Raw genomic sequence first — 22325 nt, forward strand, 5'->3', positions numbered from 1 at the left:
ACTGTAGTCAGAGAAATGGCTTATGGGGGACGGGAGATTCCCTTTTTAACACGAACGCTCTCCTTCGCCGAAAACCAATCCTGACTTTTTCATGCCTAGCGTGCTGATTATTTGCAAACGCTTGCTTCTCGTATGGACCTAGAATATTTAGCCTCGTGCCGTAGCCGCTTGCTGTCGGCCCAGAGCCCTTAGGTTTGTTTGCAGAGGTACAGATCAAGTGCCATGTACATGTTTTGTTGTTGCCTGGTTGCCTGGCTTTGCTTCGGAGCCCTGAGGAGTTTCCTCGCGAAGACTTAAGATTTCATGAATATTTGTCAGTGCAGACTTTTCAGTTCTGTGAAATCCTAAAACTTTGGAAATGTGGGGGACTCATTGGGTACGCATTAGGCTCGCTTTTCTTTGTTCAGTTAATGGAGTGCTTGCAAGGCAGTGCTGTTCTGAAAGTTTAGAAGACATCATCATCATCTTCGCAGTCATAAAGACTTCCTGATCCGTCCAGTTTTTTTTCCCCTGCGTTGATGATGTACAAGAAGTACGTTATCAACGCAGAACCGGGAAGTCGGGCCTGGGGGTCTTTTTTATAGCCAAAAGCCAAAATTGTGGGCTTATTTAAATATAATCATTCAGAACTACTTGACAACCCCATCTTAACACCCTAGCACCATGGCGGTGACTTCTGAATGATGCGTTTCTATTAAAGTCATTTTTGTCTATTAGGATGCATTTGTCTAGTAGGCAGACCAAACGTTCAGAATTCAAATGCAACAATGATATCAATGTAATGTTTGCATAATTATCTTTCTCCCTGTATACTGTATATTTATATATGAAGAGTTTGGTTCCAAAATGAAATAACTCAGTTTTAAAAACATTTAAGAAATCGTGTTTGTCCAATTTAAATCAAACTGCAGTTGGTTTGTTTTGATTTGAGCCATTATAACAAAAAACATATAGCGAACTAACACAGTAGAAACATGTAAACATAATAAAAACATGATTTTTGACTTTTTTTTTAAACGGATGCATCTCATTTTGGAAGCAAACTCTTCGTATCGACTTTGTTTTTTTCAAGGCTTCATTTCCTGCCTTGCAAGCACTGGTTTCTCCATCAGGAAATGTAAATGTAGTTTTAATGATTAGTAGTAGTATTCTAATGAATGCATATATTCCCCCTTCATCTGGTGTGAGTGTTCTGTGAGGTACTGTTGTAGATGAATAGTTCTTCATGGCAGGTGAAGCGGTAAGCATCTTCTCTCACTCTTTCCTCCCGGGGAAGAAAGAACTGTCACCTCGCTCGCTCGCCCGCTCGCTCACTCACTCATACACACTTTCTTTCTGCGATGTGTGCACACGCCACAGCCTTGTCTTGGACACGCTCTCTCTTTCTGTTCTAGACATCTTCTCTATTTCTGCTCTCGTATCTTTCCTGTTTTACCACGGTTCTATTCAAATGGGACTAGCTGTCATGTTTAAATTCACATTTTACAGACTTTTAACTCCGTAGGGAATACCCGTGACATCTTTTATTCTTTGTATGGACACTTATCACATACTGTAAATACAGGTCAATTTGGCATCATAGGGTCTGATATTCAGGAGTTATGTTATGAAATCTAAAATTGATCATTCATGCATCAGAAATGAATCCCTTCTGAATAGTGCATATTTCCTTTGACTTTTATTCTCTTTCCCTCTCTTATCAACTGATTTCTTCATTTCTTTCTTTCTCCCTTTCTCTTTTTTCTATCTCCAACACCTGACTTTTGTGTCCCTTTATTCTCTTTATTCATCACTTTCTTCACTTCTCTTATTTTTCTCTTTCTCTCTGACACTTTTCTTCTCTTTCTCTCTGCAAAAACAGGTTTCTCTTTTTCTTTCTTTGCCCTTTATTCTCTTTCTCCAAATATCGTTTAATTGTTTTGTTTTCTCTTTCACAACAGCTGGTTTCTTTCTTTCAGTTTTTTCTTTCTTTCTTTGTTCTCTCTCTTTTTCATCTCAGTGGATGTGGCTGTGTGTGGTGTAGCTGTAGTGGTGCAGTGATTCAGTAGATGTTGATGGTGGTCCTCAGCTGGTGCTGTGTTTCGACGCATGCATGCTTGCCCTGTCTCTTTGTGTGTGTGCCAGTCTTAGGGGGTCCTGATCTCTCCATAAAGTTCAAGCCCTCGACTTCTGACGGTTGAACTTAAGATTTGGAAACTGTGTTTGTGCCTGTTTTTATTTCCTTCGACTGTATCTTGAGTGTTTATTACTATTATTATTTTATTTTTTGAAAGATCTGCATGATCACTCGTCTACACCCCCTCGAGTTCTTTTTTGAAGTGTCTTTTGAGATTTTCTGAATGATTAACTGCAAGAGTCCAAAATTAAAACGTCTATGCTGGCAAGTAATATTATTAGAAGTAATACCCCAATCAGGTTAAGTTGCATTATAAGAATGATAATATGACATTCAATGTAAATATCTATGACACAAGCAAATCTATTTAAAGACAAAATGCTTTTCTAATCGATCAGTTACTGTTTTTAATTCCATCTGTCTAATAACTTTTGCATCTAAAAGTTTTCTTCAGAGGCATAGGGTATATGAAATGAAAATATTAATAAAATGTAGGGCTGTCGAACAATTAATCATGGTTATAATATATGTCTGTGCATATACATTTGATGTTAGTATATGCATATATAAAAAAATATATAAAATTTAACTTTCATATATAATTTAATGATTGATAAATTCAGGTAAATATTTTATAAATATGTATACATTTATAAATACAAAGTTAATACGCACATGACACAGACATATCGCAATGAATCATTGGACAGCCCTAATGAAATGTCTGTATAAGACGAATAGCTTTTATGATGGCATGTGCAACACAATGACCTGTGGCATGTACAATGATAAAAAAAAGAGCTAAATAATAATAATATTGTCGTGGGCGACAAAATCTTTTTCTTTTTTGTATCATCACCAAGTACGAAATCATAATTTTGACTCTTACCCTATTTAGCATTTCTGTGGTCATTTCACTCATGAACGAAGGTTAATTTTGGACCCTGTTGATATCATTCCGATTTCATTTTTGGTGTCAAACGCAAGTATTTACCTCATTCCAGATAGATTTGGGCTGCTCTTTAATAACAGGTTCTGAATGTGACTAACATTGTCTTATCATTTCTAAAGAAACACTACTGCAGAGCTGACACGTGTGTTTTTCTGTATATTGTGCTTTGAATTTGCTGGATTTCTCCCTTGAAAGACCTCATAAACATAATACTGCCAAAATGAAGAGCGAAAGGCTTGTTTTTTAGCATTTTTTGCAAATGCTAACCAGTATATAAACTTTTGAGTTGTCGAATCATTCATATTGTAAAAGACAAAGTTGTATGTCTGCCAAACTGGGCAGTTTTTATGTAGAAGTTTAACAAATTAAAGGTCATTTTAAACCATCCTAGTGGTCTTAGTTATATTTTCTTTCATTTGTATTCTCTGATTTGAAAATGTTGTATTAGACTAGAGCCGATCACTGTACAAAAACAGTTTAACATACAAAAGTTAAATGTCCATAAATCTTAATAATTATATTATAATTGTTTTAATATAATGAAAAAGTCATAATTGACCACAAGAGGGCATCAGATGTACATCCAAATTACGGCTGGCATGTATGAAAAAGCGTTTTTTGACAATCCCAACTGGGTTTGCGGTTATCCAACAGTTTACAATCTTTATTGGTATTGTCTATTACATTTTTTTATGAAAAGTCTCTCTGAAAGTCTTCCAGACACCTATGTCCAGATGTTTTAGGAATTATTTACTGCGAAACAAAACGATAGCTACCAAATTTTAATGATACTATGTCTGATATATAGTAAGTAGATCAAGTTTTAATGCCGTATTCTTCATAAAGGTGTATTTTATGGGTTTTTGACTGGATAATTTTTATTACAAGCTTTTACGTGTTTATCTTGTCATTTTTTTATTGTTCCAACATAGGTTTGATCATTGATCAGCCGTCTCTCCCATGATCTTGGCATCATACTCTACAGGTTGAGATATACACACTCGATGGTGGTTTTTGTAAATAATCATTCACCATTATATAAAACCTCACGCACTGTGAAGAAGGTCACATCCTCAATCGTCTCGCACGTGGAATGTGAAACGCTACGGCGTGTTATTCCTGTGTGTTCTTAAAGGAAACCAGACCTTCAGATGAATGGCTTCCTCCTGCTTATAATAAGGTACCCAGCGGTCTGGAGCTCAAAGCTGAGGAGAGGAAAGGGGTGTGATTGGTTCAGCAGGTGAGGACTGGGAATGCCAGATAAAGAACAGAATTTCTTACATCACTTCCGCCGTTTGTTCTTCTCTTTATTTTCAAGCCGTGGAATGCCTTCGCCATTGAGAAAGCCAGGAATTCAAAACAAGTTCATTAAGTTTGAATAGCGTCTTCTTTTTAAAGCCACGTTCGAGCACCGCACCCTCATTTCACAAAGGCCTTTACACAATACATGTCCAAGAATTTATTTCCCGTCCGGAGCCTTGTTCACTTGAACATATCTCTCGTCCCCTATCTAGGCGACTGCGATACTTTCACTGCATGTGAATGGGTGGGGGGTGGTTGCAGGAAGTGGCACTGCCAACTTCATTTTCTAGTCATGGGCACAGACATGTTTAAAGCTTAAAGATGGGTCCTTAGAGCCCCCTGCTGACATGGAGGAATAAGGGTAATGCTTTCCTTGAGTTTGAGATGGTAACATTGCTAACTACATACAGTACTGTAGACCTTCATTTTTTTATTGATTTATTTAGTTTAGAAAGCGTCGCCTCATAACACTAAGTAGTGGTTAGACATAATATTAGGAAATATTAGGACCTAAAACTAAAGGTAAAAGTGGTTACACAAATAACATTTTGTTATATTGTATTGTAGACTAGCACATTTTAACAAAGGGAGCAGATCTATCCGTAACTTTTTGTTTTTTATATATAACAATCCCATGGAGATAAATGGGAAACATATTTTAACAAGAGGCCAACAATTTGGAATTGATGGCTGGAGAGTCATGTTAGCAGGGAGAAATGCAGCATTCCCACTATTGCAGGAAACAGGAAGCTGCTGGTGGATGGAGATAACAGCTCCTGCTTTATCCGAACAATTAAAATCTCACCCGTACAGGAAAAGGATCTGCGTCAGCAGAGAGTGACAGATTTTAGAAATGGTGCCAAAATCTAAAGTGTCATGAGAAATCGCAGTTTCATTTAAAAAACCTCAAGCATGATGCCGTGTTCCTTAGTCTATAAATGATGAAAGTCTCGCACGGGCGAAACATCCATCTTTTAAACTCAACTTTGAGCTACAGGATAAAACATTTACAATGTTCCTGTACAGTTTTTAGTTGGACAGCAGAAATCTGAATTTTCTTAACAAACGTATTAGTGTGTTTCTGTAACTATGGGCTTTTTTTAAGTCCCAGCAGTGACATTTTAGATTTATGTCAAAATTTGTCATTTGTTGCTTTAGAAATATAGTCAGTGTCATAACACATCTTGACAAAAAATAGAATTAATGATTAATATGATTTAGCCTAATATGGAGCATTTAACACCATTTTCGCTCATGTCCCACAACTCAAGTCACAATGTTAAAATACTTCAAATTAACAGTTAATTGAATTACAAGTTGATCTTATTTCAAAAGGAATAGTTTAAAATACATATTATTTTACAGCATCTTACAATTTTTGTATAATTTATTGTACAAGTGAATGTGCTTTTCCCACACTAACCGCAACAATGAAAAACGCCTTTTATTCACATGAGCACATTGCTGACAGATGAAGCCACCTCACTATCTCACTCACAACATCCCCAAAATGTAAGTTAAATATCATCTTATGTGTGTCAGTATTTATTGTGTGTCCTGACCATACAGCTTAGTGATTCTGTCATCTGAACTACATTTTAAAAATAAATGTATATTACTGTCTAACTCGTGTATATTAAGATGCTAAGAGTCAAAACGAATGTAGTAGACCTAGGTAGCTGCAATTTTAGCAAAAATGTCATTTCCGCAAACATGTCTTTTACCGCAACACATTTTCAATGTTTACTGTATATTCAATTACAAATATTACAATCTTAATGACTCCATGCTATTTTGTTGATCTATTATTATTGTAATGTTCTGAATACTCACAGTTACAGAAACACCCCTTAACTGTTTTATAAAAGCAACGACAGTACTGTAAAAACCAAACTGGTTTAAGAAAACTATTTTAGCAGGAAAGACACCATGTGATATTGTGAATACTCAGCTGAACATTGTGCCTAAAATGCATTGAAACTATCATTTCTGTTGACTACAAGTATCCTTGTGATCTGTAGTCATACCTGTTGTACATTTACATTCGTGCATTTGGAAGATATGTTTATCCAAAGCCACTTCAAGTGCATTCAAGATTTGTCTTAGACTCGAACCCACAACATTTGCATTGCTACCGCAATGCTCTGCCAGTTGAGTTGTATGTAAAACTCCCAGATTGTTAGGCTGTATATAATAAAAACTCAGAGACCTTTGGTTTTCCTTTCTACCTTTTTTCCTTCCTAAATTGAATAAGTAGCTATGCATAACTTCACAGAAATGGTATGTCTTTAGAAACTTTCTTCTCAAAGTTGACAAACTTCAGCAGGAGGATGGAGTTTGTTCTTTAGGGCAGTTTTATCAGTTCCAAACACACACAGGAAGTCCGGTTTGGGGAACGACCATCCTGATTCCTCACTTCCACAGGAAGGTGCAATAAAAAGAACCTCTTAGATGAGAAAGGCATTTCAATTCTCACACGTCCAGCTACAGACTACGCTGATCTGACCACATTTAAAGCAAAGTCCAGGTCATGGAGCTCAAACGTGTTTCTATGGACCCCCTCGATGGACCGAGACGGGGGCATATTCAGGTAGAATTTCAAAACATTTTCCCAGAATTCTGGGTTACACTACACGCTATCTATAACATGGGCAGGTACATTACCATTAGCGTTATTATTTTGTAATGTTTTGTGAATTTTTTATTATAATTTTGCTCGTAGAGTTATAATTTTGTTATTCATAATAGCACGTAACACGTATAACACAGAGACTAACGTTTTACAGGATTTTGCTTGGAGTATCATGAAAATCTTTTGGAAGAGAATTAGCTTGACTCCAAAAATTGCAGCCGTGTTTGTGCAAGAGTTAAGCCACCTAAATCTCCCTGGGATTTTATTGAAAACGGATTTGCCTTCATTGTTTTAAATACATTGACATCTCCTGTTAATTACTCGAATACACCAAATATAAAGAAAACCTTAAACATCTCCCTTTGTGTTTTTATTAAGAATTGAGAAACTGCGCCCCCTGCTGACCAGCGTAATATTAATAAAAGCGTCTAGTTTGTGTGCTTGAAACAGTGTGTGTGTTGCACTTTTGAGGACACGCATTTCGTATGCATAATGTATTATTCTTTGCATAATGTTTTATTGTTTGTTCATTTAGATCGATGTACTTTAGAAAAGCTTGTTATTCAGAATGTATAAAGTGTTTAACATCTTTCCATGACACGACTGGAGCCGTGGATGGATTTATGATCTCACTTAAATAAAGGACTGACGTCATCACGAGTGATTTTTGGGAGAAAAGCATTGAGGAAGAATGGAGACCTTTGACCTGTTTCACGGTCCATTATTACTTTTGGTACGCGCTAGGCCAGACTCAAACTCGTACCGTGAGTAATAATGCACTGTGGCAGTTTGTGTATCTGCGTGAAGAAACAACAATGAAGATGAAATGTTTTAGCCCTTCTTATATCCTCCTCTGTGACCGGAACTGATGATGGGAGCCAATGGTATTCCTGTGACGTTTTTCTTGTCTGTATGTTTTCTGTACTTTACCGTGCAAAACCATTAAATTAGTTAAACATAAAATTGAACCCTGAATTATTTGCAATATTGCAGTGAATCTTGCTTATAGAACTAATAAGATACTGTGTGAATGATTAAAAATGTACATTTGTAAATAATGTTCTTTGTTTTGTACGCCATGTCATATGTTTGGGACCCACGAGACATCATTCGTGTGTAAAATAAATCTCTAAATAATGTTATAAACGTTTAAAGATATATATACAAAATGTGTGTTAAATAAAGTAATACATTTGCGATAGGAAAGACGTGTGACGTCACCGACCGTTTACGCAGAGGAGCGCTCACGACGTCACCTAGTAACGGCGTTGTTAGCGACACGCTTAACGAGCTGCTAAAGTTAACGCGCTTGTCTAAAGCTGAACTATGGACGAGCATTTCACGAACGAAGAGATCAAAACAGAGGCTGAAGTGTTTGCAAACACGTCTGAAATGAAGACGAGCGATGTTTATAATGTGGATAAAAACATACCGAATCGCTTTAATAATCCCGAGTGCTTCAAAGGATACAGGTGAGCAGCTTCATCCCAATGGCGTTAAACCCCAGTGCATGATGGGATCATACACCGACCAGCCCTCACATTTTATGCATTTTGAAATACAAATGAAAATATTTGATGTATACACGGTGTAATTTTAAGCACGAATATGAAATGCTATTTAAAATATATGCACACGGTGGTCAATCTCTTCCTAGTCGAACATGCGTGACCCTGCTTGTCATTTTTTGTGCTTTTTGTCAAATACATTGTGTAACATTCAGATCTATACCATGTCAAAAATTTTAATCATAGTTTAATCAATAGTTAAAATGAACCAAAGATTATGAGGATTGCACAGGCCGGGTCACATGTGTTTTACCAAATAAAGCTTTGAAAGACATTATTATGACTTATCATCCGTTCCTGACGGAAATAAACGACTCAAATTATTATTCCCACTACGGCTGATAATGCTATGAACTGGTATTGTATTTTCAGCAAAAAGATCATGAATCCTCTTTACCAAACAACAAATCAAACATACGGAAGCAAAAGGCCCACGGTTCATGAGATGCCGGTAAGTGATACAGTGTTTTACAAACACCGTTGTGTACTTCATACGATTATTTAGCCTTCCTAATGTTCACACATACTACGAATGATTTTAGACGAGCTTTAAAGGAAGCAGCCGGAAGTTTTCAGAGCATGGTCTAAAGAGCGGCATGTACAGGGATAACGGTTTCAACACCTCGCTGGACAAGAGCAGAGTCACCGGACCCAACACAACCGACGTGCTTCACAACAGAATCACTTTCCATCGCTTATACCACACGGATGGCAAATCTCAGTAAAATCCAGAGTTCACTCTGTGTATTTTCAGTATCCCCACAATAAAATGTAGGTAAAACAAGTCCATGTCACTTGGATTAATAAAACACAAACAAACCAAATCAACAATGTCAATATAGTTCATTTTATTTGGTGTAGTACAGTGAAATTCCACAGCCGACCCGAGCACAAACGTCCGGGCAGGGTTCTCTCGGTGTGTGACTGTCACGCATAGGGGAAGCCATCAAAATATAATCCACGAGTTTTAGAAGCACTTTGAACTGATACGTGGAGGTACAGCAGACCAATGTACAATCAAGCTTGTTAAATCATAACGCAGTGGGCTTGAAATATGACAACAGCAGTTAAAACTCGAGTTTGGTATTACTAACACCAACCTAATAAGAAATGTGGAAACACAATTCATCTCTCGTGCTGTTGCTACACTGAGGTTACAGGTGAGTGGCGGACGGCATTAAGGGTTTTGGTGTCGACTTTTTCCCTGTTTTTCCTTGAAGCTGTAAGCAGCAAAAAATTGTCCAGAGGGCTGGATTGTCAAATCCACAAATCTCCATCGTTATTCATGAAGTAAAAGGCACTTCAAAACATTGTAACAAAATCCAGTGTATTGTCTTACATCATATACACATATGATCATAAATGAAGGAATGCAAAGACAGTATAAACCTCAAAGAGTGACTTTTTCTTAAAAGAGTCTGAGACGTTTCATCGGGCTTATAAAAAGAACGTTAAAGAGTAACAAAAAGCTGGTCTGTAGCACGCGACGGGCGAGGGAAAAACTTGTGGCGAGGAGTTTCTGTTTTGCGTCGCAGAAACTGAAACGTTTGCATAGGCAAGAAAACATGGACGCAGAAGGAACAGAACGGATGCAAATATAAAGAATCACAAGGAATTCAATCAAATCCTATCCGCACGGACAGAGCGTTGAAACTTCTTTGAAGTGTAAAAGAAAAATAGACGCGCGGGAAACTTAAAAGCAAAAGGGCTTCCAAGTCAGCAGCAGTTTTGGTGCGGGGCGGCGCCCCGGTGGAATGGCGAAGCTGTGCGGTGAGCCGACGCAGAGAAACTCTACAGCTCGGTGTCCTGATACTGTTGTGTGTTGGTATAATAACCACGCTTGGTCTTCCCAGACATCTCCTCGCCGGGGCCGAGCGATCGGCTCTCTGTGTATGGCAGCTTGCAAGGTGTCTGGGGCTCCGGCCGGGCACTGGAGCTGGAATGAAACAAACGCAGAGGTCAGTCTGATTTTAGAACAACACATTTTGTACCCTACAAGAAAATGAAACGAGACTTTTACCCAATAGGTTGTGGCCTGTTGTGGTCAAGTTTCTGAGATTTCATTGGGACAGCATAGATGTCCGGATGTTTCTGAGCAATTTCTACCTGAAAAAAGATAGGGTTCACAACATATGAAACACCCTGCGATTTATCCCTGTGTTGACAGATCTGCTATATAAACATGAAGTTGGTACAGAACATGTCGAGGGTGGCTAAAAAAACAAAAAGAAATAGCAATGTAATAACTTACCCGTGCGATTTGGGCCTCTTGGAGTTCCAAAACCCTTTGTGTGCGAGCGATGTGATCCATCTGTTCGAAGACTTTAACTTTGCCCATAAAAGATCTCTGAGATGGATCATCAGGACTCTTTTCCATGGGCTCCGTGATTTTCACCGGGGAGCTGTTGAGACCTCTGGATGCGCGGGATTTAAGGGTAGGTTTGAGGGCAGTGGGCGGAGGCGAGAGCTTGTTTTTTGTCGGAGAGTCTTGGCTGCGGGGGTGATCGCTGCTCGCTGGACTGCTCGAACGCGAGTCGTAGTTTCGACAGGGGTCGAACTGACCCCGCACCACCTCGCCTTGAGACAGCATTTTTACCTGAAGGACAGGTAAACATCACCATTACAAACCACTTTTTTAATTTCATACAGGAGTCAGATTAATCCCACAGAGCAGGATTAGCCAAGTTTTGCATTGCTAGAATGTTTCATGGAGTTTCATGCTGAATATGCAGCTTGTTTTGGCTGTAAATGTCATAAGACTTAAGTAAATATGTAAAAGATCACAACAGGAATTAGGAAACATAACCAGTTCTGGAATGGCTGTTCCTCATTGCACCATGAAAATAAATGCATCACCCCAACACAAAACCAAAAGACTACCTACTAGTGAAGCTGTCAAACATGAACTAACTGCTACATTTTTCTCCCATAAGCACTGGTAAAGTACTAAAATCCGGATGAATGCACCTAGTCTTAAGCACAACACTGATGATACACTGGCTCTATGGTGTACTGTACCACAGTGTGTCATTGAGCCGCTGCGAGAAGATTCTGAACTGCTGGAAAAACGAAAGCACCAAATCGAACCGTTCTTCTGCACGAAGCAGAATGAGGTCAGGGAAAGAGTTGTTAGTCATCCGTTTAAAAGTTGAGTTTCATATAAATATATTATAAAGTTTATACTATCTTTACAGCAAAAGTACTACGCTACATTCTAGTGGTCAGTCATTGTACATATGGGGTTTGCTCTTTGGACTTTTACTTTGAATTATTGCTTTATCTGAAAATATGAGTGACAATTAAGATCTGATTCCTTTAAGATCATTAAAAAAAGATTGTCTAAAAATGACAATAATTCGTGTTTTTAAGAAGGAAGACATCGATGTGGTGGTAGTGAGCTCACCCTTGCGGGGTCAGGCAGGAAACTAGACAGTTTGGGGGGACTTGCTTCGCTCATCATCTCTCTACTGCCCACCCTGCGGATACGACCTCGAATCTCTGGGCTGGACTTCCTGAGGATCTGTGATGAGAACAGCATTCAGATAAAATAGACAACACAGCATAGGACTTTATTCTTACACACGCACACACACATGTCTGGATTATTATCTCCTTGGGGACATTCCTTAGGCGTTGTGATTTTAATACTTTACAACTCTTAACATAAAGATCACAGAAAACTTTAAGCAGTTTTTTATTTAAAAAAAAACTTTTTTTGTACGATTTATAAGGACCTCAATTTTGGTTCCCATGGTGACACGAGTCCCCGTGAGTTGGTGTAGCAGACTTTATACTGTGCAATATTTAATCATTTTAACTTTACATTTAAACCTGGACTTTTCCCAGGCCTAAAATCTGTTAAACTCTCTAAGCTTTCCTGGTCATAGGAACTCTGATAAAGATATAAGCAAGAAGATTATGTTTCATATCTTTCTGTTTGATTGATCATCCGGAATAACAGTAGGAATGCTGTAGTCCCAACACTAAACAGAAGGGGGCAGAAGAGTTCGCATTTAAAATCCACACATGCACTGAATGTTTTGCATATCATGAACTCTGCATGATTCAGGGTGTAAACCGGAGATCGTTCACTTCTCACATTAACAGCATGCAACTACATGCAGGCGAGAAAGTGCTACATGCTGTATTCCTAGTTGTCTTGACCTCTGCTGTCTCCCCTAACAGACTGAGAGATGCCATCGCAGAAAGCATGTTGTGTGTGTGTGCATGCTGTTTACCCATCACTGTCCAAGATGCATGTGTGACGCAGTTAGTAAGCATTCATGGATTGTAAGTATATGCATGTGCCGACGTGTGTACGCATATGTGTGTGTGCGTGCTCTGACCTCCTCTGGCATTACCGGCTCAGAGGAGCGGCTAATGGCCGACACCCGTTGGCGGTCCAGCGGCTCGTCCGTCTCGTTATCAGTGTAAGCCCCGCCCTCATCCGCCGTGTCATCGTAGTCGCTGGTCAGCCTGCTGTCCATGCTCAGGTAGTCGGCGCTCATTGCCGAGAGATACGACATGCGGTCGTCGTGGAGATCGAGATCCGCCTCAGTCCCGTCCAGCTAAAAGAGACACATGATGGATCTTGTGTACACAGAGGAGCCAAAACGAAACGAACACAAAAACAAAAAAAGAACGAAAGCTGTAGAGAACCACTGAAGAATGATGAACAGTAAAAGCAGAAACACACACGAGGAATGAGATTTTAAGGAAAGACGACATGCATTCGTTTATAAACTGGGAATGCTTGGAACGATATAGGAAAATGTAGGAAAGATGTAGGAAATTGTGAAAGGTCTCTTAAAATATAAAGATGCTGTAAATGTTACATTTAAGTCTTAAAGAATCAGTTCACCCCAAAATGAAAGATTCTTTCAAAATATCTTCTTTCGTGATCTGCAGAAGAACAAAAGTCAAACAGGCTTGTAATGACTTGAGGGTGAGTAAATGATGACAGAATTTACATTTTCGGGTGAACTGTCCCTGTCATCTTTAATAAATTATGGAAGCAACATCAGCATTTCATCATACTGTTTCTGATGAATGTGAATAGGAGGAGATTTATATTGTTGATTTGTTTTACCTTCCCTTCAGAGATCCACACAGCCTGAGTCTGCTGCTCTCTTATGGTCTCCTTCAAACTGCCGTACCAGGCATCATTAGCAGAGTTCAGATCAATAATAGCTAACAGACCAGAGGGAGAGAGAGAGAGAGAGAGAGAGAGAGAGAGAGAGAGAGACGAATCAAAACATTTCGATCTGGGTCAACAGCTCTCCACGTTCATTTGATCCATTTATCTCACTGTGTTTCCAACAGCCGCTTTAATCACTTAAATTTTCTCCTTGATGTTGAACATGAATCTCAATCAAAGTCAATTGTCATTGACATCTGCCCACTGCAATGTTTACAATAAACAGCATCACCATATTAGTGCGAAGCAAGAAGATTTGCACACTTTTAGTTTTCCATAAAAGGGCCGACCACCAGGTTCAACAGGCAAAATATGCTCAGAAATGAAACAGCACACGTCTCCTTACAAGCCACCGAAATGAAGGTATCCATTGAGTTTCTTTCTTCCTCAAAATGATGTAAACTGTACTGTATGTTTATCCTGCTCTACACACGCACTCATATATTAATTTGGCACAGGAGCTGTCAGACTCCAAACATGACACCACATCATAATGTCATGCTACTAATCCATAACCATACCACCATGCACTGTCTCCCAAATCTTCAAGTCTTTGACTTCCCCATCCATCATAACTCTCAAATGTAATGCGTAATCGTTTACCACATCCTAGACTTGCCATGAAGCAACAACCTTCTCTTACTGTATGTTCACAGATTTTGTGCTGCAATAAAATGAGCGGGGGTTGTCTGGAGCCCAAGGACTGACCGGTAAACAGGTGCGAGCAGCTTTTTCTGAGCTTCAGAGCCTGGTCGTAGAGTTTGCGGGCACTGCGGTTTGAGTTGGGGATAACTCGCTGTCTCATGGTCTTCACCCCTTGTTTACTGTCCGGGCTGAACAGGATGACAATGGGGTACCACTGGGTGTAGTTCAAGGTGTCCACAGCTTTAGGGGTGACGTCTAGTAGGGCGTGTTTGTCCTGCATCAGTGCAAAAAATAATTAGGAAAAATTATAGTAGATCCCAAATTTAATTTAAGGAAATATGTTCAATATGTCTCGGATCACATTCATTTGTGGGTACCAGGCTTGTTGCGATAGTCGGAGTCACAGGGGATACACAGTGTCCAGCCGCCTAACGATTACATCATTTGTCAACCGACGCACCGACCCCACCATCATTTCTTATTTTGATAGTAATAAATCAAAGACCAAACTACAGTTGTGTGGCTGCTGCATCCAGCGTAAGCGGATCGGCAGCAAGAGTCCGATTTTATTCATCTGAGGACAGTGAAGTGATGGCGGAGGCTTTTCTGGCAAAGAATATGTAGTAGAATATGTAAGCACTGTTGTCAAGAGCCGGTTAAGGTTTAATTTCCTTTTTGTTCAAACTTTCAAAAGCCGGTAATTTGCTGTTTATTAAACATAAGCGTTTTATGTTTCGTATTCCCTTCTCATTATAACTACATTTCATAACACTGTACTTATATATGTGTAATGACAATAAAGTTGAATCTAATCTTATTTATTTATTTGTTGCAAAATGTGTTCCATGATCACTCGTTTGTTAATATAGGCAACTTATCGTAAATGTTTTTTATTTTCATTTCTTATAAATTCTTTGCTTGATGTGTCATTATTCGTTTTGTAAGGTCTGTGTACTTTGTTTTGTGTGTAAAATTGCAAAACATTATAAGTCTAGAAGCGAATGCTCACAAAGACCTGCCTGAAACGCCTCGTGTAACCATATCCTGACGACTCTACGTCAGTTCGTAAAATGATTTGACTAAGACTGCCCAAATGTAAACTAACCAACTAGAGGCAACAAATGTCTTTGTTGAGTCGCGGCGACGAGACATGGCGTAACACTGGTTGATCAAGAAGGGCGGAAGCTCTCGCAGTATTTATTATGTTACCATTCCCTGCCGTAAGCTTGTTTCTATCTCACACAAACTCTGTATGATCTATATGGTTGTTTGTTTACTCAGCTGAGTAAAGAGGAGATACAAACATGCTCGGTATGTGGAAAATGCAGCGTTTTTAAACCATAAATCGTGTAAACACATTGTATTACACAAACAATAATATTCGTTTTAGCCGTGTCAAATGACCCCTTTAAGAGTGAAAGTCAAATGCGTCATGCGCAGGGCCACACCACAGCAAACCCCCACCCATGGTGTCACAGGTACAACCGGTGTTTTTACATGTCGATTAACTGGTGGGAAACTTCCATCTCCGCAACATCCCTATTGTGAACTGCATTATTACCTGTTCAATGATCTGACGAATAGTGTTGAGACGAACCACCCCAGATGATTTTTCTGACCCGGCGTCTTTGGGTTCGGTTTCTGCCATCAGACAAAAAGAAGTGAGTGAAATCAAACTACAAATAAACATACACACAAAAAGTGTCATATATTACACAATAGACTAAACAATTGATCTAGGATGAGTAACTGCCAGCTGCTCAAAATCTAGAAAAACCTAGTTAACACGTACTGTGTGCAAAAACAGAGTCGAGATGCGAGTATATGTCAGATTTTATTTTTGTTTGGTCAACGTGTTCTGACCTATTGAACCTTTTTTAAAGTGAACAGATGAAACTCACACTTTAGTTTGTTTTCGAAACTTTAGTGTAAAGTTTGAAAAATCAAGCAAAATTCCAGAAGCTACAACATTTTTATAGGGTTGCAAAGTATATTAACATACTGTAAACGTGCATACTACTACTTTAATGAAATTTAAATTGATTTTACAAACTTTAAGCATTGTTGTATTGCATATTAAATTATATATCAAGTTTGCACATACCATACTTTCTTTAATATCAAGCAGCCCTAATTTCTATTTAATAATTAAAATTTCAAATATATCTTTAGGGCTGTCAAACGAATAATCGTGATTAATCGCATCCAGAATAAAAGTTTGTGTTAACATTATATATGTCTATGTATATTCGTATGTATTTATAAACACAAAATCATACACATACATAGATTCAGAAATAGATGTATTTATTTAAATTTACCAATAATTAAAATTATATATATAAATGTTTATTCATTTTTATATTTAATATTTTTCTTAAATATATGTATGTATATATATGTATGTGTTTATGAATACAAAATAAATATGCACAGTACACAGACATATATTATGTAAACACAAATTCTGGACGTGATTAATCGTGATTAATCGTTCGACAGACCAAGTATTTTTACATTTATTTCATGTATTATTTGTATCTTATTTAAACATATCCTGTTGCTGTTATATGATACAGATTTTGAAAGAACAGTGTCTCTTCCCCGTGTTGAAGTCAGAAATGGTAATGAAGAAGTGACTGCGGTTTCAACTCACTGGCAATTACAAACTCATCTGGAAGCTCAGATGCCAACTTGTCACAGGCAGCATCTGCAATCGGTCCAAACAACACGACCGGCCTCCGGAATCCAGCTTTGAGAAGAGGAAGACACTCAGTACAACAGAGAGAATACCTTGATCTTTTATTAACCTGACAAAATACAAAACGGCTTACATTATTTGCCGTACGCACCCTAACTCAGAATAAAACTAGGATTATAGAGATTTAAGGGATGATACTGTGGCTTTGGCACATGAATCAGGACGATTATATTGGGTAATATTATGGGTATAGTATAATATATCACGTATAGGAGTGTGAGAAGTCTCCTTCTCAAATGTATTACAAATCGTAGCTGTCTTTTATAATAGAGCCGTGAAAGAGAAAAGCAGGTCTGCTCGACGATGTGAATAATGTTGTGTGCAAGAAGCCGTTACTTCTTCAGACTGTTACTGTTAGATCAATACAGGCAACTATAAGCACATTAGATCTATTTGCTAGCCACTGTATCAGTTTTCTGTGGTGGAGTTCACTGCATATATCAGAGCTTTTAACTGCTGGCTAGATAATACGAATGAAAATACTCTTTAATGTGTTATAGTGAAAAACAAATGTTTCACAAAAGCAAAGAATGGTAAATTTAGCCGTGTCGGCAGTCTCTTGCTACGAGGTCCTTAGAAGGTGTTCCTAGCTTTGGTTGCTCTAGTTGCTAACAGTCATAAACAAACCCTGCAGTAACAGACGAGAGATGGATGACATGAGCTCCACTGCTTTACTTCTTTTGGTTGTCGCTCCCGAAAGTCGCTCACCATTTGCATAAAGTTGAGCAATTTCTAACTCTGTCACCGACGGTCATTGTCGCTCATGTTGAAGGATGTCGCTAAGACTATTGCTGCGTCCCAATTCACGTATTAGTATACGAAAATATATGTCCAAAATCATAGTATGCTGAAATGAGTATTCTCAAAGTACCTGGATGGTCTACTCTCTCCGGTGAAAATTCGAAGTGTGAATCCACGGACACTTAACGGCTAATATTGCCCACAACTGCTACCATTGATGCTTTGGTAAATATATGCAAGTATACAGTAAACATTACATAAAAAATTATAAATTAATAAATACAAGGAAGAGCTGTATTTTGATGTTTGTAATAGTTAAGGAATCACAGTGTTGTCTAGGCATCAACGGCCTAGCCTAAAGCGCTTTGACAAGCTCCTTGAAAGGCGCTTTAGAAAATAAAGTTATTATTATTGTTGTTAAATCTCCTAAATTGCAAATCAAAGCGTGCATGAACTGACATTAATGCTATCAAACTGGAAAGCAGCCGAAACAACTGCGTCACATGACGAAAAACGACGCGGAAACAGTGTTTTCAAATTGATCCACTTTCGAGTGCGTTTTCAAAAAGCCCCCTTTCTCAGAGAGAAAAGGATATAAACTAAAACGCACTAGTGTAGTCAGGGCATAAGTTAAATTGAAATGAATGAGATCATGTCGCTCTGTCGCTGTCAGTGGGTGTAAACAGGGCGTCAAGATGATTCAAAATCATTTTTCCCACTTTCTTAAAAGCAGCTTGGACATACAAGGTTTCCGCCCAGCATCAACGCTATATAATATTAACCCCCAGAAGACAAAAACAACTATCATTTGACATAAATAACCCCTTAAAACTGAACAAAGAAAAACTTCAATCTAATTCCAACGATAGCACAAATGGGGTCATTGCCATTCTGTGATGTTTGAGCTATGAATAAACTTGTTTTGGTGATGTTCAGGGTTGAGTGTGTCGACCCAGCTGCAAACACTGATTCATGTATGTATGTACGGTCAGCAGAGCTACATCACGTGACATCACTGTTTCTGAGCGCAAAAAAGGGGTTTAACTACAAGCAGGGAATAAGCAGAAGCACACTTCTTCCATTTGTCATTGTGTGCTTACTTCCCTCAATTAACTGCTGTGGTTCTTTACTATTTTAAGTCTACATATTGTCTGGTTTCTTTTTAACTGAACAAGATTTGTGTTGCAAAAAGGACTGGATAAACACAATCATATACATCTGCTAGGTGAGGGTAGCTAAACTATGGCCGGAAAAGCTTAACCAAGCCCAGTAGTGTCCTCACCTTCTCTGAGCACCACTCTCTCATAGGCGGGGAAGCGGGTGGAGATTGCCGCAGAACTTTCCTCTCGACTCTTCCGCAGATCTTTCTTCTTCGCCGCCCTCTGACCGCGTAATCTCCAGAAGTCTGCTCGGTCGCTTCCTGAACCTTTATTATGTGAGTTCTGAACGTTTGCCATCTGCTCCGCTCTGATCGGCAGACAGAGATCATTACAGATATAAGATGCTTCACACAAAGACATAAAAAAAGTTCTCGTTTATCCCCCCCAAAGAAATTCATCTCAATCCAACAAAGACTGCTGTTCTCACCTGCTCTTATTCGGAATGATGCCCTTCTCCAGCAGCTGGTTGTCTTTGCCAAGGCGGACGGCCAGCCAATTTCCCAGCTTGCCGTCGTATAAGGTGTCCACCACCTTGAACATCTCCCCTCGGGAGAATGCGAGACACTGTGGAAGCTCTTTCTCGTACTCGAAGTGGGTCCGGATAAAAAACGAGTCCCCTCGACCGGACACCATGATGTCTTCATAAACTAGGGTGCGACACGAGAGATAACATTTACATTGATGCATATGGCAATGACACACATATACTGATAAAATGTGCATTTTTGAATGAAAGAGAGACACATAGGCATCTTTAGTTTGCTTTTCTCCCATAATCGGACCCAGAATTCGCAGAGGCATTTCAGGATAAAAGTGTCAGTGGTCAGATTTCCTGTAGCTCCTGATTAAAGCTCTGACATCACATTTGTCTCAGCTCAGACCAAATGAGCTTCAAATTGCCAATCCTCCGTCTCCCATAATACAACATCCACCATTCCACACTGACATGAGATGGTGAGAGAGAGAGAGAGGGCAAACACCCCACTGCTGACATCCAGATGTCTTGGGATGGGGCAGTGGATGAGGGCATTGGGAGAGTTTAAATCAATAAATTCGCTCTCCGTTTTTAGACATCACACTTCAGATAGTATTTATGAGTTTAACTTAGATTTAAGAGATTAGATTTTAAATCCTAGCTTTCAATGTAGACTTTAGAAGCCAGCTGCATATTGATCAACCATTAGCTACCTGCTGTTCAGTATTATCAATTAGAAAAATATATGTTTGCATATCTGTTGTTACAGCAAATAAAAGCATGGCACTTTCTACAACTGGTTTGTACTGATGAGCAATAAGCCGAGACCTCTTTATAGGCAACTGTGTGTGTGTGTAGACAGAGAGAGCATTCAATTAGAGCACAAATCTCTTTTAAAACCAACAAAACCTGTACTGCATTCATACAGGACACAGCACCTTGTGATGCCTACTTACACCCTGTGTACACAACACAACAAAAGACAATAGAATTCATTAGAACCATTGTAATGTTTAATTTAGCACGACACGAGAAACCCATTAAGAACAAGGCATTTGTCATGTTGCACGGCACTACGGTAGTGTTTATACCACCTGACCCGCTTATAAACCATCACTGTTGATGAGAAGGGTGGTGGGGTTCTTCCCTCAGGTGAAGCGAGGAGGGTGGTGTATAATGTGTGTGGATTCTCTTGCTCTCACCCTCTGATTTATTCTGTGCCAGGATGGTCACGATCTCCCCTCGCGGGATCTCCAGCAGGAAGAGCACAGCCTCCTCTCGCACGATGCCCCGGAAGTCAACGTGATTCACCTGTAAGAAAAAGACACACAGTGAATAATGCATATACGACTCCAAAATGTCCTCTAGAATTTGTCCAAATTCCCATGTTTAATGGGTGTAAAAACATTTTAAATGTTTATTTCAGAATTACTCAAAGTGTGCTGCTGTAAAATTAAGGGTCAAAGAAAAGTTTTTTTAGCATTATAAATTTACTAAAAACAGACAAAGTTAAATCCTAACAGAAAAACAATTAGCATTATAAATGTACTATAAACAGGGAAAAGGAAATGTGAAAAAAGACAAAGAGAATGCGACAAAATTTAAACCTTGTTGTACTTTGTAAAATGTACTTTATAAAGAAAAATTAAATGCTAAAACAGAACAATGTTAAATGTAAAAAAAAACCTTAAGCAACATAAATTTACTAAAAACTGAAAATATGTAATGCTAAGCAAAGGAAAAAACTTAAGCATTACAATTGTAATTTAAACAGAAAATAATAAGTGCTAAAAAGAAAGAAAAATTTAATGCTAAAAAGGAGCAAAGATGTATGCTAAAATAAGAAAAACCTTTCATAAAACAAACCTAAACTTTAAACTAAACAAAAAAACAAGCGCTAGAAAGAAAAATAATGCCAAACAATAAAAAGCTTTAGCATTATAAATATAAAAATGTAATGCTAATTAAGAAAGAAACAACATTGCATTATACATTTACTACAAAGAGAAAACAAACAAATGCTAAAGAATTTGTTTCCCTCCGAGGTTTTTTTTCTCCTCCAATGGAGTTTTGGGTTCCTCGCCACCGTTTGCATACTGTTTTGCACTGTTTTGCCTAGCCGGGGGGGCTGCTAGAATTTGGTAGTCTTATTTAATTAACACTGCATAGGAATTTATTGTGTGTCTGATATTTGACCTGTGTTTTGAATTCCATAACCTTTTATGTTTTACTTAGTCATTTTTTCTTGTACAGCTGCTTTGTAACAATGAAAATTGTAAAAAGCGCTATATAAATAAAGCTGACTTGACTTGGCTTAAAGAAGTGTTTCCTTATAATTAAAATCTTATGTCATATTTAAAAAGCAAAGCCACAGTATTAAAAACTTTGCATCTATTATTTAGCTGTGAGAGCCTGTTAACTAAATAGTTTTTGGTGTAAGAACCCTTATTGCCCAACATTATTAGCAGTCTTCATGGAAAAAAATCTTGAATTTGGCACATTTAAATATTGTTTAATGTTTGTAATTTACTATTTTATACGAATACAATATTTAAAAAGCACAGACCAATCCGTCCTACTGCTGTTTGTACCTTCATGATCTGATCTCCAACACGGAGGCCCTCCTCTTCAGCCGGACTGCCCTCCTGAACTCCTGCTATAAATATCCCCACATCATTTCCTCCAGCCAGTCTCAGTCCCACACTCTCTCCTTTCTGGAAGCTCACCATCACTGTATTGGGCCTGAGAGAGAGAGAGAGAGAGAGAGAGAGAGAGA

The 22325-nt window shown here is 38.5% G+C and overlaps 2 protein-coding genes across 5 annotated transcripts in view; one reads left to right on the forward strand and one right to left on the reverse strand.

Annotated features, from left to right (window-relative positions):
* Positions 1 to 8328: 8328 nt before the first annotated feature.
* On the forward strand, positions 8329 to 9295 carry pierce1 (piercer of microtubule wall 1; the record flags this gene model as incomplete). The annotated part of the gene is made up of 3 exons (XM_079468152.1): positions 8329 to 8474; positions 8943 to 9021; positions 9113 to 9295. The coding sequence occupies 3 exons, from the start codon at positions 8329 to 8331 to the stop codon at positions 9293 to 9295; spliced, it is 408 nt and encodes a 135-aa protein (XP_079324278.1).
* Positions 9296 to 9395: 100 nt separating this feature from the next.
* Positions 9396 to 22325, reverse strand: part of tjp2b (tight junction protein 2b (zona occludens 2)) — a 41578-nt gene continuing 28648 nt past the window's right edge. For 3 of the 4 annotated variants that reach the window (XM_079467321.1, XM_079467320.1, XM_079467323.1), the window contains exons 11-23: positions 22141 to 22291; positions 20752 to 20860; positions 19502 to 19721; positions 19197 to 19381; positions 17069 to 17164; positions 15974 to 16053; positions 14476 to 14686; positions 13660 to 13760; positions 12917 to 13138; positions 11974 to 12090; positions 10822 to 11166; positions 10591 to 10676; positions 9396 to 10506 (exon numbers count right to left, since the gene is read on the reverse strand). In XM_079467321.1, the coding sequence (XP_079323447.1) occupies positions 10362 to 10506; positions 10591 to 10676; positions 10822 to 11166; positions 11974 to 12090; positions 12917 to 13138; positions 13660 to 13760; positions 14476 to 14686; positions 15974 to 16053; positions 17069 to 17164; positions 19197 to 19381; positions 19502 to 19721; positions 20752 to 20860; positions 22141 to 22291 (2068 nt within the window). In that variant the 3' untranslated portion in view covers positions 9396 to 10361. The remainder of the gene's footprint in view (positions 10507 to 10590; positions 10677 to 10821; positions 11167 to 11973; positions 12091 to 12916; positions 13139 to 13659; positions 13761 to 14475; positions 14687 to 15973; positions 16054 to 17068; positions 17165 to 19196; positions 19382 to 19501; positions 19722 to 20751; positions 20861 to 22140; positions 22292 to 22325) is intronic. The other variant, XM_079467322.1, reaches the window with a different exon arrangement.

Source organism: Barbatula barbatula (genome assembly GCF_947034865.1).
Source record: "Barbatula barbatula genome assembly, chromosome: 11".
Taxonomy (NCBI): Eukaryota; Metazoa; Chordata; class Actinopteri; order Cypriniformes; family Nemacheilidae; genus Barbatula; species Barbatula barbatula.